General features: G+C 41.1%; 1 protein-coding gene across 4 annotated transcripts in view; it reads right to left on the bottom strand.

Moving 5' to 3' along the window:
• Nucleotides 1–18,191, bottom strand: part of plxnb3 (plexin B3) — a 226,970-nt gene that overhangs the window by 81,280 nt on the left and 127,499 nt on the right. For all 4 annotated transcript variants that reach the window (XR_011671515.1, XM_071373333.1, XM_071373331.1 and 1 more), the window contains exon 4: nt 835–1,014. Coding sequence is in view for 3 of the 4 variants with exons in the window: in XM_071373333.1 (XP_071229434.1) it covers nt 835–1,014 (180 nt within the window). In the remaining variant the exon portion in view is untranslated. The remainder of the gene's footprint in view (nt 1–834; nt 1,015–18,191) is intronic.

The following is an 18,191-nucleotide window of genomic DNA, read 5'->3' as shown; positions in this document are numbered from 1 at the left end:
TGCCTGTCTGCCTGTCTGTCTGCATGTCTGTCTGTCTGTCTGTCTGCTTGCCTGTCTGTCTGTCTGTCTGTCTGTCTGCCTGCCTGCCTGTCTGTCTGTCTGTCTGTCTGCCTGTCTGCCTGCCTGCCTGTCTGTCTGTCTGTCTGTCTGTCTGTCTGTCTGTCTGTCTGTCTGCCTGCATGTCTGCCTGCCTGTCTGCCTGCCTGTATGCCTGTCTGTCTGCCTGTCTGCCTGCCTGCATGTATGCCTGCATGTATGTCTGTCTGTCTGTCTGCATGTATGTCTGCCTGTCTGTCTGTGTGCCTGCCTGTCTGTCTCCCTGCCTGCCTGCATGTCTGTCTGTCTGTATGCCTGCATGTCTGCCTGCATGTATGTCTGTCTGCCTGTATGTATGCCTGCCTGTATGTCTGTCTGTCTGTCTGTCTGCCTGCATGTCTGTCTGCCTGCATGTCTGCCTGCCTGTCTGCATGTCTGCCTGCCTGTCTGCATGTCTGCCTGCCTGCATGTCTGTCTGCCTGCATGTATGTCTGTCTGCCTGCATGTATGTCTGTCTGCGGAACTGTCCTAGCGGTTAACACATTACTAATGAAGAGTCATATCTAGCTCAGGGGTGTCCAGGTTTCTAATGTAGGTGAAAGTCAGGGGTGGCCAACCTTATCTACAAAGGGCGACTGTGGGTACAGGGTTCAAAGGGCAGCTGTGGGTTACAGGTTTAATGCAGCCATCCCTTCTTGTCCCCCAGCAGGGCGATGGTGCCCGTGCGTATAGCCTACCTTATGCAGCCATCCCTTCTTGTCCCCCAGCAGGGAGACGGTGCCCGTGCGTATAGCCTACCTTATGCAGCCATCCCTTCTTGTCCCCCAGCAGGGCGATGGTGTGGCCGGCCTCGGTAGTGGTGGTGACAGCGGTGAGCTGAGTTTCCCTGATCAGAGAAGGGGTGGCTGACAGGGGAACGGCAGAGGCGATGGGGCTGGGGGTGTGTTCCCCTCCACAAGGGTACTCCTTCAACGAATCCTAGAGAAAAGAAGGGTCAGAGGTGATTGGTTGATTGATTGTAATACAAAAATAAAGCCGCTCCAGCCGGCGACAACATTACAATAAGTTCTTCTTCTTGTCTTCTTCTTGTGTAGTAACAGTGTTTTCAGCCTACTTGTTATGCAGTATAACAGTGTTTTCAGTCTACTTGTTATGCAGTATAACAGTGTTTTCAGCCTACTTGTTATGCAGTATAACAGTGTTTTCAGCCTACTTGTTATGCAGTATAACAGTGTTTTCAGCCTACTTGTTATGCAGTATAACAGTGTTTTCAGTCTACTTGGTATGCAGTATAACAGTGTTTTCAGCCTACTTGTTATGCAGTATAACAGTGTTTTCAGTCTACTTGTTATGCAGTATAACAGTGTTTTCAGCCTACTTGTTATGCAGTATAACAGTGTTTTCAGCCTACTTGTTATGCAGTATAACAGTGTTTTCAGCCTACTTGTTATGCAGTATAACAGTGTTTTCAGCCTACTTGTTATGCAGTATAACAGTGTTTTCAGCCTACTTGTTATGCAGTATAACAGTGTTTTCAGTCTACTTGTTATGCAGTATAACAGTGTTTTCAGTCTACTTGTTATGCAGTATAACAGTGTTTTCAGTCTACTTGTTATGCAGTATAACAGTGTTTCATCCTACTTGTTATGCAGTATAACAGTGTTTTCAGCCTACTTGTTATGCAGTAGAACAGTGTTTTCAGTCTACTTGTTATGCAGTATAACAGTGTGTTCATCCTACTTGTTATGCAGTATAACAGTGTTTTCAGCCTACTTGTTATGCAGTATAAACGTGTTTTCAGCCTACTTGTTATGCAGTATAACAGTGTTTTCAGCCTACTTGTTATGCAGTATAACAGTGTTTTCAGCCTACTTGTTATGCAGTATAACAGTGTTTTCAGCCTACTTGTTATGCAGTATAACAGTGTTTCAGCCTACTTGTTATGCAGTATAACAGTGTTTTCAGCCTACTTGTTATGCAGTATAACAGTGTTTTCAGCCTACTTGTTATGCAGTATAACAGTGTTTTCAGTCTACTTGTTATGCAGTATAACAGTGTTTTCAACCTACTTGTTATGCAGTATAACAGTGTTTTCAGTCTACTTGTTATGCAGTATAACAGTGTTTCATCCTACTTGTTATGCAGTATAACAGTGTTTCCAGCCTACTTGTTATGCAGTAGAACAGTGTTTTCAGTCTACTTGTTATGCAGTATAACAGTGTTTTCAGTCTACTTGTTATGCAGTATAACACTGTTTCAGCCTACTTGTTATGCAGTATAACTGTGTTTTCAGCCTACTTGTTATGCAGTATAACAGTGTTTTCAGCCTACTTGTTATGCAGTATAACAGTGTTTTCAGCCTACTTGTTATGCAGTATAACAGTGTTTTCAGCCTACTTGTTATGCAGTATAACAGTGTTTTCAGCCTACTTGTTATGCAGTATAACAGTGTTTTCATCCTACTTGTTATGCAGTATAACAGTGTTTTCAGTCTACTTGTTATGCAGTATAACAGTGTTTCATCCTACTTGTTATGCAGTATAACAGTGTTTTCAGCCTACTTGTTATGCAGTATAACTGTGTTTTCATCCTACTTGTTATGCAGTATAACACTGCTTCAGTCTACTTGTTATGCAGTATAACTGTGTTTTCATTCTACTTGTTATGCAGTATAACAGTGTTTCAGTCTACTTGTTATGAAGTATAACAGTGTTTCATCCTACTTGTTATGCAGTATAACAGTGTTTTAGCCTACTTGCTATGCAGTATAACACTGTTTCAGCCTACTTGTTATGCAGTATAACACTGTTTCAGCCTACTTGCTATGCAGTATAACACTGTTTAGGCCTACTTGTTATGCAGTATAACACTGTTTCAGTCTACTTGTTATGCAGTATAACACTGTTTAGGCCTACTTGTTATGCAGTATAACACTGCTTCAGCCTACTTGTTATGCAGTATAACAGTGTTTTCATCCTACTTGTTATGCAGTATAACAGTGTTTTCAGCCTACTTGTTATGCAGTATAACTGTGTTTTCATCCTACTTGTTATGCAGTATAACAGTGTTTTCAGTCTACTTGTTATGCAGTATAACAGTGTTTTCAGTCTACTTGTTATGCAGTATAACACTGTTTCAGCCTACTTGCTATGCAGTATAACACTGTTTAGGCCGACTTGTTATGCAGTATAACACTGTTTCAGTCTACTTGTTATGCAGTATAACACTGTTTAGGCCTACTTGTTATGCAGTATAACACTGTTTCAGTCTACTTGTTATGCAGTATAACAGTGTTTTCATCCTACTTGTTATGCAGTATAACTGTGTTTTCATCCTACTTGTTATGCAGTATAACAGTGTTTTCAGTCTACTTGTTATGCAGTATAACAGTGTTTTCAGTCTACTTGTTATGCAGTATAACAGTGTTTAGGCCTACTTGTTATGCAGTATAACACTGTTTCAGCCTACTTGTTATGCAGTATAACAGTGTTTCAGTCTACTTGTTATGCAGTATAACACTGTTTAGGCCTACTTGTTATGCAGTATAACACTGTTTCAGTCTACTTGTTATGCAGTATAACACTGTTTCAGCCTACTTGTTATGCAGTATAACAGTGTTTTCAGCCTACTTGTTATGCAGTATAACAGTGTTTTCATTCTACTTGTTATGCAGTATAACAGTGTTTTCAGTCTACTTGTTATGCAGTATAACAGTGTTTCAGCCTACTTGTTATGCAGTATAACAGTGTTTTCAGCCTACTTGTTATGCAGTATAACACTGTTTCAGCCTACTTGTTATGCAGTATAACTGTGTTTTCAGCCTACTTGTTATGCAGTATAACACTGTTTCAGCCTACTTGTTATGCAGTATAACTGTGTTTCAGCCTACTTGTTATGCAGTATAACAGTGTTTTCAGTCTACTTGGTATGCAGTATAACCCTGTTTCAGTCTACTTGTTATGCAGTATAACTGTGTTTTCATCCTACGTGTTATGCAGTATAACAGTGTTTTAGCCTACTTGCTATGCAGTATAACACTGTTTCAGCCTACTTGTTATGCAGTATAACACTGTTTCAGCCTACTTGCTATGCAGTATAACACTGTTTAGGCCTACTTGTTATGCAGTATAACACTGTTTCAGTCTACTTGTTATGCAGTATAACACTGTTTAGGCCTACTTGTTATGCAGTATAACACTGCTTCAGCCTACTTGTTATGCAGTATAACAGTGTTTTCATCCTACTTGTTATGCAGTATAACAGTGTTTTCAGCCTACTTGTTATGCAGTATAACTGTGTTTTCATCCTACTTGTTATGCAGTATAACAGTGTTTTCAGTCTACTTGTTATGCAGTATAACAGTGTTTTCAGTCTACTTGTTATGCAGTATAACACTGTTTCAGCCTACTTGCTATGCAGTATAACACTGTTTAGGCCTACTTGTTATGCAGTATAACACTGTTTCAGTCTACTTGTTATGCAGTATAACACTGTTTAGGCCTACTTGTTATGCAGTATAACACTGTTTCAGTCTACTTGTTATGCAGTATAACAGTGTTTTCATCCTACTTGTTATGCAGTATAACTGTGTTTTCAGTCTACTTGTTATGCAGTATAACAGTGTTTAGGCCTACTTGTTATGCAGTATAACACTGTTTCAGTCTACTTGTTATGCAGTATAACACTGTTTAGGCCTACTTGTTATGCAGTATAACACTGTTTCAGTCTACTTGTTATGCAGTATAACACTGTTTCAGTCTACTTGTTATGCAGTATAACAGTGTTTTCAGTCTACTTGTTATGCAGTATAACAGTGTTTTCATTCTACTTGTTATGCAGTATAACAGTGTTTTCAGTCTACTTGTTATGCAGTATAACAGTGTTTCATCCTACTTGTTATGCAGTATAACAGTGTTTTCAGCCTACTTGTTATGCAGTATAACTGTGTTTTCAGTCTACTTGTTATGCAGTATAACAGTGTTTAGGCCTACTTGTTATGCAGTATAACACTGTTTCAGTCTACTTGTTATGCAGTATAACACTGTTTAGGCCTACTTGTTATGCAGTATAACACTGTTTCAGTCTACTTGTTATGCAGTATAACACTGTTTCAGTCTACTTGTTATGCAGTATAACAGTGTTTTCAGTCTACTTGTTATGCAGTATAACAGTGTTTTCATCCTACTTGTTATGCAGTATAACAGTGTTTTCAGTCTACTTGTTATGCAGTATAACAGTGTTTCAGCCTACTTGTTATGCAGTATAACAGTGTTTTCAGCCTACTTGTTATGCAGTATAACACTGTTTCAGCCTACTTGTTATGCAGTATAACTGTGTTTTCAGCCTACTTGTTATGCAGTATAACACTGTTTCAGCCTACTTGTTATGCAGTATAACTGTGTTTCAGCCTACTTGTTATGCAGTATAACAGTGTTTTCAGTCTACTTGGTATGCAGTATAACCCTGTTTCAGTCTACTTGTTATGCAGTATAACAGTGTTTTCAGTCTACTTGTTATGCAGTATAACAGTGTTTTCATTCTACTTGTTATGCAGTATAACAGTGTTTCAGTCTACTTGTTATGCAGTATAACAGTGTTTTCAGTCTACTTGTTATGCAGTATAACAGTGTTTTCAGTCTACTTGTTATGCAGTATAACACTGTTTCAGCCTACTTGTTATGCAGTATAACTGTGTTTCAGCCTACTTGTTATGCAGTATAACAGTGTTTTCAGTCTACTTGTTATGCAGTATAACAGTGTTTTCAGTCTACTTGTTATGCAGTATAACAGTGTTTTCAGTCTACTTGTTATGCAGTATAACAGTGTTTTCAGCCTACTTGTTATGCAGTATAACAGTGTTTTCAGCCTACTTGTTATGCAGTATAACAGTGTTTTCAGTCTACTTGTTATGCAGTATAACCCTGTTTCAGCCTACTTGTTATGCAGTATAACAGTGTTTTCATCCTACTTGTTATGCAGTATAACTGTGTTTTCAGTCTACTTGTTATGCAGTATAACAGTGTTTAGGCCTACTTGTTATGCAGTATAACACTGTTTCAGTCTACTTGTTATGCAGTATAACACTGTTTAGGCCTACTTGTTATGCAGTATAACACTGTTTCAGTCTACTTGTTATGCAGTATAACACTGTTTCAGTCTACTTGTTATGCAGTATAACAGTGTTTTCAGTCTACTTGTTATGCAGTATAACAGTGTTTTCATTCTACTTGTTATGCAGTATAACAGTGTTTTCAGTCTACTTGTTATGCAGTATAACAGTGTTTCAGCCTACTTGTTATGCAGTATAACAGTGTTTTCAGCCTACTTGTTATGCAGTATAACACTGTTTCAGCCTACTTGTTATGCAGTATAACTGTGTTTTCAGCCTACTTGTTATGCAGTATAACACTGTTTCAGCCTACTTGTTATGCAGTATAACTGTGTTTCAGCCTACTTGTTATGCAGTATAACAGTGTTTTCAGTCTACTTGGTATGCAGTATAACCCTGTTTCAGTCTACTTGTTATGCAGTATAACAGTGTTTTCAGTCTACTTGTTATGCAGTATAACAGTGTTTTCATTCTACTTGTTATGCAGTATAACAGTGTTTCAGTCTACTTGTTATGCAGTATAACAGTGTTTTCAGTCTACTTGTTATGCAGTATAACAGTGTTTTCAGTCTACTTGTTATGCAGTATAACACTGTTTCAGCCTACTTGTTATGCAGTATAACTGTGTTTCAGCCTACTTGTTATGCAGTATAACAGTGTTTTCAGTCTACTTGTTATGCAGTATAACTGTGTTTTCAGTCTACTTGTTATGCAGTATAACTGTGTTTTCAGTCTACTTGTTATGCAGTATAACAGTGTTTTCAGCCTACTTGTTATGCAGTATAACAGTGTTTTCAGCCTACTTGTTATGCAGTATAACAGTGTTTTCAGTCTACTTGTTATGCAGTATAACCCTGTTTCAGCCTACTTGTTATGCAGTATAACAGTGTTTTCAGTCTACTTGTTATGCAGTATAACAGTGTTTAGGCCTACTTGTTATGCAGTATAACAGTGTTTAGGCCTACTTGTTATGCAGTATAACAGTGTTTAGGCCTACTTGTTATGCAGTATAACAGTGTTTAGGCCTACTTGTTATGCAGTATAACAGTGTTCTAGAGACTTTATTTAGATAGTCAGTGAATTGATGTGAGTAAGACCTTTAAACAGAGTAACATTCAAAAGGCTGCAGGGCCAGATGGATTACCAGGAGGCGTACTCAGAGCGTACGCTGACCAGCTGACAAGTCTCTTCACTGACCTCTCCCTGACCCAGTCTGTAATGCCTACATGTTTCAAACAGACCCACCATAGTCTCTGTGCCCAACAACACCAAGGTAACCTGTCTAAATGACTATCGCCCCATAGCACTCACATCTGTTGTCATGAAATGCTTTGAAAGGTTGGTCACATCAACACCATCATCCCAGACTCCCTGGACCCACTCAAATTCGCATACCGCCCCAACAGATCCACAGATGACTCAATCTCTATGGCACTCCAAACTGCCCTTTCCCACCTGGACAAAATTAACACCTACATGAGAATGCTGTTCATTGACTACAGCTCAGCGTTCAACACCATAGTGCCCTCAAAAGTCATCACTAAGCTAAGGACCCTGGGACTAAACACCTCCCTCTGTAACTGGATCCTGAACTTCCTGACGGGCCATGTTCGCCACGTTGACCTCAACACGGGGGCCCCGTCGGGGTGTGTGCTTAGTCCCCTCCTGTACTCTCTGTTCACCCACAACTGTGTGGCCAGGCACGACTCCAACACCATCATTAACTTCTCTAGGGTAGGGGGCAGCTTTCGGAATTTTGAATGAAATGCATGTCCAAATTAAACTGCCTGCTTCTCGGGCCCAGAAGATATGATATGCATATAACTGGTATATTTGGATAGAAAACACTCTAAAGTTTCCAAAACTGTTAAAATAGTGTCTGTGAGTATAACATAACTGATTTGCCAGGCGAAAACCTGAGAAAAATATATTCAGGAAGTCGTTTTTGTTTTGTAGTTTTCTATTCAATGCCATTACAGTTTCTATGCCTTCCACTAGATGTCAACAGTCTTTAGAAATTGTTTCAGGCTTGTCGGGTGTTTCAGGCTTGCCGGGTGGAGATTATAACAGAACATGGCCAAGATGTTCAAATGTTCATAAAACCAGCATGGTCAAATAATAATAATCACAGTAGTTGTCGAGGATGCAACACCTCAGGAGTAAATGTCAGTTGGCTTTTCATAGCCGATCATTAAGAGTATCTCTACCGCTCCTGCGGTCTCTAGAGAGTTGAAAACAGCAGGTCTGGGACAGGTAGCACGTCCGGTGAACAGGTCAGGGTTCCATAGCCGCAGGCAGAACAGTTGAAACTGGAGCAGCAGCACGGCCAGGTGGACTGGGGACTGGTTCAGAACACTCAAGGGAAACCAGTTCAACCAGACACCAGAAATAGTCTAGCTATAGGCCCAGAACACTCAAGGGAAACCAGTTCAACCAGACACCAGAAATACTCTAGCTATAGGCCCAGAACACTCAAGGGAAACCAGTTCAACCAGACACCAGAAATACTCTAGCTATAGGCCCAGAACACTCCAGGGAAACCAGTTCAACCAGACACCAGAAATAGTCTAGCTGTAGGTCCAGAACACTCAAGAGAAACCAGTTCAACAAGACACCAGAAATAGTCTAGCTATAGATCTATCAATTGGTTCATCCCCAAACCAACCACAGCCCTCTGGGGAAACCAACTAGGCGAGCCCTCCAGAAATACTCTGGTTGTAAATATGAAAGCCATAAATACATAGTCAGCTGACTACAGTCACAAATATACAGCTAGCCAGCCATGTGATGGGACAGAGATGTAATGCTGCATACCAGCCAGCAGGGGGAGACAGGAATATAGCCGTCAACTACAACTAACAGTTGGGACAGCTGAGCTTTGAATACTATCAAAGTCAGATCATGTGATAAAGAGGTTACCTAATGGCATGTAACAGCTCCTAGCGTTAGACCTAACCAGGGCCAGTTGTTCCTGTGACCTGAACCTAACTAGTGTCTACAGTTCTGCCCGCAACACCGCTGAAGGGTTAGTGCTATCTGGGATCCTTGGGACATCCCTACCTTACACCTTAACCCCAACTCCTACCCTAAACCTAATGTTAACCCTTACCTACCCTGACCTTACCCCCTACCCTGCAGTTATATGGTGAGCTCCAGTTATATGGTGAGCTCCAGTTATATGGTGAGCTCCAGTTATATGTCCAGTTATATGGTGAGCTGCAGTTATACGGTGAGCTCCAGTTATATGGTGAGCTCCAGTTATATGGTGAGCTCCAGTTATATGTCCAGTTATATGGTGAGCTCCAGTTATATGGTGAGCTCCTGCTATATGGTGAGCTCCAGTTATATGGTGAGCTCCAGTTATATGGTGAGCTCCAGTTATATGGTGAGCTCCAGTTATATGGTGAGCTCCAGTTATATGGTGAGCTACAGTTATATGTCCAGTTATATGGTGAGCTCCAGTTATATGTCCAGTTATATGGTGAGCTCCAATTATATGGTGAGCTCCAGTTATATGGTGAGCTCCAGTTATATGGTGAGCTCCAATTATATGGTGAGCTCCAGTTATATGGTGAGCTCCAGTTATATGGTGAGCTCCAGTTATATGGTGAGCTCCAATTATATGGTGAGCTCCAGTTATATGGTGAGCTCCAGTTATATGTCCAGTTATATGGTGAGCTCCAGTTATATGTCCAGTTATATGGTGAGCTGCAGTTATATGTCCAGTTATATGGTGAGCTCCAGTTATATGGTGAGCTGCAGTTATATGTCCAGTTATATGGTGAGCTCCAGTTATATGGTGAGCTCCAGTTATATGGTAAGCTGCAGTTATATGTCAAGTTATATGGTGAGCTCCAATTATATGGTGAGCTCCAGTTATATGGTGTGCTCCAGTTATATGGTGAGCTCCAGTTATATGTCAAGTTATATGGTGAGCTCCAGTTATATGGTGAGCTCCAGTTATATGGTGAGCTCCAATTATATGGTGAGCTCCAGTTATATGGTGAGCTCCAGTTATATGGTGAGCTCCAGTTATATGTCCAGTTATATGGTGAGCTCCAGTTATATGGTGAGCTCCAGTTATATGGTGAGCTCCAGTTATAAGGTGAGCTCCAGTTATATGGTGAGCTCCAGTTATATGGTGAGCTCCAGTTATATGGTGAGCTCCAGTTATATGTCCAGTTATATGGTGAGCTCCAGTTATATGGTGAGCTCCAGTTATATGGTGAGCTCCAGTTATATGTCCAGTTATATGGTGAGCTCCAGTTATATGTCCAGTTATATGGTGAGCTCCAGTTATATGGTGAGCTCCAGTTATATGGTGAGCTGCAGTTATATGTCCAGTTATATGGTGAGCTCCAGTTATATGGTGAGCTCCAGTTATATGGTGAGCTCCAGTTATATGTCCAGTTATATGGTGAGCTCCAGTTATATGGTGAGCTGCAGTTATACGGTGAGCTCCAGTTATATGGTGAGCTCCAGTTATATGTCCAGTTATATGGTGAGCTCCAGTTATATGGTGAGCTGCAGTTATATGTCCAGTTATATGGTGAGCTCCAGTTATATGTCCAGTTATATAGTGAGCTCCAGTTATATGGTGAGCTCCAGTTATATGGTGAGCTCCAGATATATGGCGAGCTCCAGTTATATGGTAAGCTCCAGTTATATGGTGAGCTCCAGTTATATGGTAAGCTGCAGTTATATGTCTAGTTATATGGTGAGCTCCAGTTATATGGTGAGCTCCAGTTATATGGTGAGCTCCAGTTATATGGTGAGCTCCAGTTATATGTCCAGTTATATGGTGAGCTCCAGTTATATGGTGAGCTCCAGTTATATGGTGAGCTCCAGTTATATGGTGAGCTCCAGTTATATGTCCAGTTATATGGTTAGCTCCAGTTATATGGTGAGCTCCAGTTATATGGTGAGCTCCAGTTATATGTCCAGTTATATAGTGAGCTCCAGTTATATGGTGAGCTCCAGTTATATGGTGAGCTCCAGATATATGGCGAGCTCCAGTTATATGGCGAGCTCCAGTTATATGGCGAGCTCCAGTTATATGGTGAGCTCCAGTTATATGGTGAGCTCCAGTTATATGGTGAGCTCCAGTTATATGGTGAGCTCCAGTTATATGTCCAGTTATATGGTGAGCTCCAGTTATATGGTGAGCTCCAATTATATGGTGAGCTCCAGTTATATGGTGAGCTCCAGTTATATGGTGAGCTCCAGTTATATGGTGAGCTGCAGTTATATGTCCAGTTATATGGTGAGATTAGTTATATGTCCAGTTATATGGTGAGCTGCAGTTATATGGTGAGCTCCAGTTATATGGTGAGCTCCAGTTATATGGTGAGCTCCAGTTATATGTCCAGTTATATGGTGAGCTCCAGTTATATGGTGAGCTCCAGTTATATGTCCAGTTATATGGTGAGCTCCAATTATATGGTGAGCTCCAGTTATATGGTGAGCTCCAGTTATATGTCCAGTTATATGGTGAGCTCCAGTTATATGGTGAGCTCCAGTTATATGTCCAGTTATATGGTGAGCTCCAATTATATGGTGAGCTCCAGTTATATGGTGAGCTGCAGTTATATGGTGAGCTGCAGTTATATGTCCAGTTATATGGTGAGCTCCAGTTATATGGTGAGCTCCAGTTATATGGTGAGCTCCAGTTATATGGTAAGCTGCAGTTATATGTCCAGTTATATGGTGAGCTCCAGTTATATGGTGAGCTCCAGTTATATGGTGAGCTCCAGTTATATGTCCAGTTATATGGTGAGCTCCAGTTATATGTCCAGTTATATGGTGAGCTCCAGTTATATGGTGAGCTCCAGTTATATGGTGAGCTCCAGTTATATGGTGAGCTCCAGTTATATGTCCAGTTATATGGTGAGCTACAGTTATATGTCCAGTTATATGGTGAGCTCCAGTTATATGTCCAGTTATACGGTGAGCTACAGTTATATGGTGAGCTCCAGTTATATGGTGAGCTCCAGTTATATGGTGAGCTCCAGTTATATGTCCAGTTATATGGTGAGCTACAGTTATATGTCCAGTTATATGGTGAGCTACAGTTATATGGTGAGCTCCAGTTATATGGTGAGCTCCAGTTATATGGTGAGCTCCAGTTATATGGTGAGCTCCAGTTATATGGTGAGCTCCAGTTATATGGTGAGCTCCAGTTATATGTCCAGTTATATGGTGAGCTACAGTTATATGTCCAGTTATATGGTGAGCTCCAGTTATATGGTGAGCTCCAGTTATATGGTGAGCTCCAGTTATATGTCCAGTTATATGGTGAGCTCCAGTTATATGGTGAGCTCCAGTTATATGGTGAGCTCCAGTTATATGTCCAGTTATATGGTGAGCTACAGTTATATGTCCAGTTATATGGTGAGCTCCAGTTATATGGTGAGCTCCAGTTATATGGTGAGCTCCAGTTATATGTCCAGTTATATGGTGAGCTACAGTTATATGTCCAGTTATATGGTGAGCTCCAGTTATACGGTGAGCTCCAGTTATATGGTGAGCTCCAGTTATATGTCCAGTTATATGGTGAGCTACAGTTATATGTCCAGTTATATGGTGAGCTCCAGTTATATGTCCAGTTATACGGTGAGCTCCAGTTATATGGTGAGCTCCAGTTATATGGTGAGCTCCAGTTATATGTCCAGTTATATGGTGAGCTCCAGTTATATGGTGAGCTCCAGTTATATGGTGAGCTCCAAAAGTATTGGGACAGTGACACCCTTTCTATTGTTTTGGCTCTGTACAGTGACTATAAGGTTGAAGTGCACACTGTCAGCTTTAATGGCTCAGATCAGGTGCCTACAGGGTACAAACACTAGAAAGACCCAGTGCCTTCAGAAAGAATTCATACCCCTTGAATTAGTCCACATTTTTCTGTGTTAAAGCCTGAATTCAAATGGATGAAATAAATATGTTCTACACACAATACCCCATAATGACATCACAATACCCCATAGTGACATCACAATACCCAATAATGACAAAGTGAACAAAATGTTTTTAGAAATATTAGCAAATTTATTGAAAATGAAATACAGAAAAATCTAATTTCCAGAAGTATTCACACCTCTGAGTCAATACATGTTAGAATCACCTTTGTCAGCGATTACAGCTGTGAGTCTTTCTAGGTAAGTCTCTAAGAGCTTTCCACATCTGGATTTTACAATATTTACATATTATTATTTTGGGGGTATTATTCAACTCCGCGAAGTTGGTTGTTGATCATCGCTAGAAAGCCATTTCCAAGTTTTGCCATAGATTTTCAAGCCGATGTAAGTCAATATTGTACCTAGGCCACTTAGGAACATTCCATGTCATCTTGGTAAGGCAACTCCAGTGTAGATTTGGCCTTGTGTTTTAGGTTATTGTCCTGCTGAAAGGTGGATATGTCTCCCAGTGTCTGTTGGAAAGCAGACTGAACCAGGTATTCCTCTAGGATTTTGCCTGTGCTTAGCTCTATTCTGTTAATTTGTATCTTTAAAAAATTCCCTATTCCTTGTAGATGACAAGCATACCCATAACATGATGCAGCCACCAACATGCTTGAAAATATGAAGAGTGGTACTCAGTGATGTGTTGCATTTGCCCCAAACATAACGCTTTGTATTCAGGACATGAACTTAATTTCTTAGGAAAATGTTTTGCAGTTTGACTTTAGTACCTTGTTGCAAACAGGATTCATGTTTTGGAATATTTAAATTCTGTACAGGCTTCCTTCTTTTCACTCTGTCATGTAGGTTAGTATTGTGGAGTAACTACAATGTTGTTGATCCATCCTCAGTTTTCTCCTATCACAGCCAATAAACTGAGCAGTTTCCTTCCTCTCCGGCAACTGAGTTAGTAAGGACGCCTGTATATTTGTAGTGACTGGGTGTATTGATACCATCATCCAAAGTGTAATTAATAACGTCACCACGCTCAAAGGGATATTCAATGTCTGCTGTTTTTATGTTTACCCATCTATCAATAGCTGCCCTTTGAGAGGCATTGGAAAAACCTCCCTGGTCTTTGTGGTTGAATCTGTGTTTGAAATGCACTGCTTCGACTGAGGGACCTTACAGATAATTGTATGTGTGGGGTACAGAGATGAGGTAGTCATTCAAAAATCCTGTTAAACACTATTATTACAAACAAAGTGAGTCCATGAGACTTATTATGTGACTTGTTGAGCAAATGTTTACTGAACGTATTTAGGCTTGCCATAACAAAGGGGTTGAATACTTACTGAAGACATAAGCTTTTCATTTTTTATTAGTAAACTTTTCCAAAAAACATAATTCCACTTTGGCATTATGGGGGTATTGTATGTAGGCCAGAGACACATCTCAATTTAATAAATTTTAAATTCCGGCTTTAACAATAAAATATGGAAAAAGTCAAGGGGTGTGAATACTTTCTGAAGGCATTGTATGTCACACGCACACACACACACACACACACACACACTGCCCTAACCCATCTGGACAAGAGGAATACCCATGTGAGAATGCTGTTCATCGATTACAGCTCAGCATTTAACACCATAGTACCCTCCAAACTCGTCATCAAGCTCGAGACCCTGGGTCTCGACCCCGCCCTGTGCAACTGGGTCCTGGACTTCCTGACGGGCCGCCCCCAGGTGGTGAGGGTAGGTAACAACATCTCCACCCCGCTGATCCTCAACACTGGGGCCCCACAAGGGTGCGTTCTGAGCCCTCTCCTGTACTCCCTGTTCACCCACGACTGCGTGGCCATGCACGCCTCCAACTCAATCATCAAGTTTGCGGATGACACTACAGTGGTAGGCTTGATTACCAACAACGACGAGACGGCCTACAGGGAGGAGGTGAGGGCCCTCGGAGTGTGGTGTCAGGAAAATAACCTCACACTCAACGTCAACAAAACAAAGGAGATGATTGTGGACTTCAGGAAACAGCAGAGGGAGCACCCCCCTATCCACATCGACGGGTCAGTAGTGGAGAAGGTGGAAAGTTTTAAGTTCCTCGGTGTACACATCACGGACAAACTGAATTGGTCCACCCACACAGACAGCGTTGTGAAGAAGGCGCAGCAGCGCCTCTTCAACCTCAGGAGGCTGAAGAAATTCGGCTTGTCACCAAAAGCACTCACAAACTTCTACAGATGCACAATCGAGAGCATCCTGTCGGGCTGTATCACCGCCTGGTACGGCAACTGCTCCGCCCACAACCGTAAGGCTCTCCAGAGGGTAGTGAGGTCTGCAGAACGCATCACCAGGGGCAAACTACCTGCCCTCCAGGACACCTACACCACCCGATGTCACAGGAAGGCCATAAAGATCATCAAGGACAACAACCACCCAAGCCACTGCCTGTTCACCCCGCTATCATCCAGAAGGCGAGGTCAGTACAGGTGCATCAAAGCAGGGACCGAGAGACTGAAAAACAGCTTCTATCTCAAGGCCATCAGACTGTTAAACAGCCACCACTAACATTTAGCGGCCGCTGCCAACATACTGACTCAACTCCAGCCACTTTAAAAATGGGAATTGATGGAAATTATGTAAAAATGTACCACTAGCCACTTTAAACAATGCCACTTAATACAATGTTTACATACCCTACATTACCCATCTCATATGTATATACTGTACTCTATATCATCTACTGCATCTTGCCATCTTTATGTAATACATGTACCACTAGCCACTTTAAACTATGCCACTTTATGTTTACATACCCTACATTACTCATCTCATATGTATATACCGCACTCTATACCATCTACTGCATCTGCCATGCCGTTCTGTACCACCACTCATTCATATATCTTTATGTACATATTCTTTATCCCTTTACACTTGTGTGTGTGTGTAAGGTAGTAGTTGTGGAATTGTTAGGTTAGATTACTGTTGGTTATTACTGCATTGTCGGAACTAGAAGCACAAGCATTTCGCTACACTCGCATTAACATCTGCTAACCATGTGTATGTGACTAATAAAATTTGATTTGATTTGATTTGATTTGACACACACACACACACACACACACACACACACACACACACACACACACACACACACACACACACACACACACACACACGTCAGCTCAGAGCCGCCCACAGCTCATGACCACAATCAGCCGCAGATTTGAATTTAGACAATTCATTTGTTTACGCAACAAATGTCAGAGCATAGTATCGCATCGAACCGAATTGCAGCGATTCAATCTCTAATCAAACTGGTTCCTGTATTGTATGGAAGCCCATGTATCTCGGTACGTATCCAATCATTGCGAAAGGGCGAGATGCACGTCCCTAGACATCACTGGTCAGTCAGTGGATCAGGGTGTTGTTTTGGATCAGCTGTCCGTACGTAGTAATAATGTTCTCTTTTCAATTACCCAACAAAGGCCTTGACAAGGAAAATCTTTCCAAAATGACTCATTTGAGGTAGAAAGGAGTTGGACAGAAAAAGGCAGAGATTATTTTATTTCTCTCAGTTTTAATCGTTACCCTGTAAAACTGTAGTCTTCGTTCTTGTTGTATTTTTTTTATTTTTTATGTTAAAAACATACATTGTACACCGAAGCAAAGCCGTTCTGAACACCTAAAACCCTCCGGGTTTACTGGTCAGTCTGTAACATAGAACAGCATGGGACAGTATGTGTCCAGTAACAGGACAGGATGTGGGTCAGGGAAACTCAGCCAGATGCAGGATTAAACTGGATTTATTCACCCTGTTCATCACTCTGACAACTATAGTTACACTGGACCAGGATATACAACACTGTTCATCACCCTGACAGCTATAGTTACACTGGACCAGGATATACAACACTGTTCATCACTATAGTTACACTGGACCAGGATATACAACACTGTTCATCACTATAGTTACACTGGACCAGGATATACAACACTGTTCATCACTATAGTTACAATGGACCAGGATATACAACACTGTTCATCACTATAGTTACACTGGACCAGGATATACAACACTGTTCATCACTATAGTTACACTGGACCAGGATATACAACACTGTTCATCACTATAGTTACACTGGACCAGGATATACAACACTGTTCATTACTATAGTTACACTGGACCAGGATATACAACACTGTTCATCACTATAGTTACACTGGACCAGGATATACAACCCTGTTCATCACTATAGTTACACTGGACCAGGATATACAACACTGTTCATCACTATAGTTACACTGGACCAGGATATACAACACTGTTCATCACTATAGTTACACTGGACCAGGAAATACAACACTGTTCATCACCCTGACAACTATAGTTACACTGGACCAGGATATACAACACTGTTCATCACTATAGTTACACTGGACCAGGATATACAACACTGTTCATCACTATAGTTACACTGGACCAGGATATACAACACTGTTCATCACCCTGACAACTATAGTTACACTGGACCAGGATATACAACACTGTTCATCACTATAGTTACACTGGACCAGGATATACAACACTGTTCATCACCCTGACAACTATAGTTACACTGGACCAGGATATACAACACTGTTCATCACTATAGTTACACTGGACCAGGATATACAACCCTGTTCATCACTATAGTTACACTGGACCAGGATATACAACACTGTTCATTACTATAGTTACACTGGACCAGGATATGCAACACTGTTCATCACTATAGTTACACTGGACCAGGATATACAACACTGTTCATCACTATAGTTACACTGGACCAGGATATACAACACTGTTCATCACCCTGACAACTATAGTTACACTGGACCAGGATATACAACCCTGTTCATCACTATAGTTACACTGGACCAGGATATGCAACACTGTTCATCACTATAGTTACACTGGACCATTATATACAACACTGTTCATCACTATAGTTACACTGGACCAGTATATACAACACTGTTCATCACTATAGTTACACTGGACCAGGATATACAACACTGTTCATCACCCTGACAACTATAGTTACACTGGACCAGGATATACAACCCTGTTCATCACTATAGTTACACTGGACC

The sequence above is a fragment of the Salvelinus alpinus genome, chromosome 28, assembly GCF_045679555.1.
Source record: "Salvelinus alpinus chromosome 28, SLU_Salpinus.1, whole genome shotgun sequence".
Lineage (NCBI taxonomy): Eukaryota > Metazoa > Chordata > Actinopteri > Salmoniformes > Salmonidae > Salvelinus > Salvelinus alpinus.
This window is presented reverse-complemented; position numbering and strand designations above follow the sequence as displayed.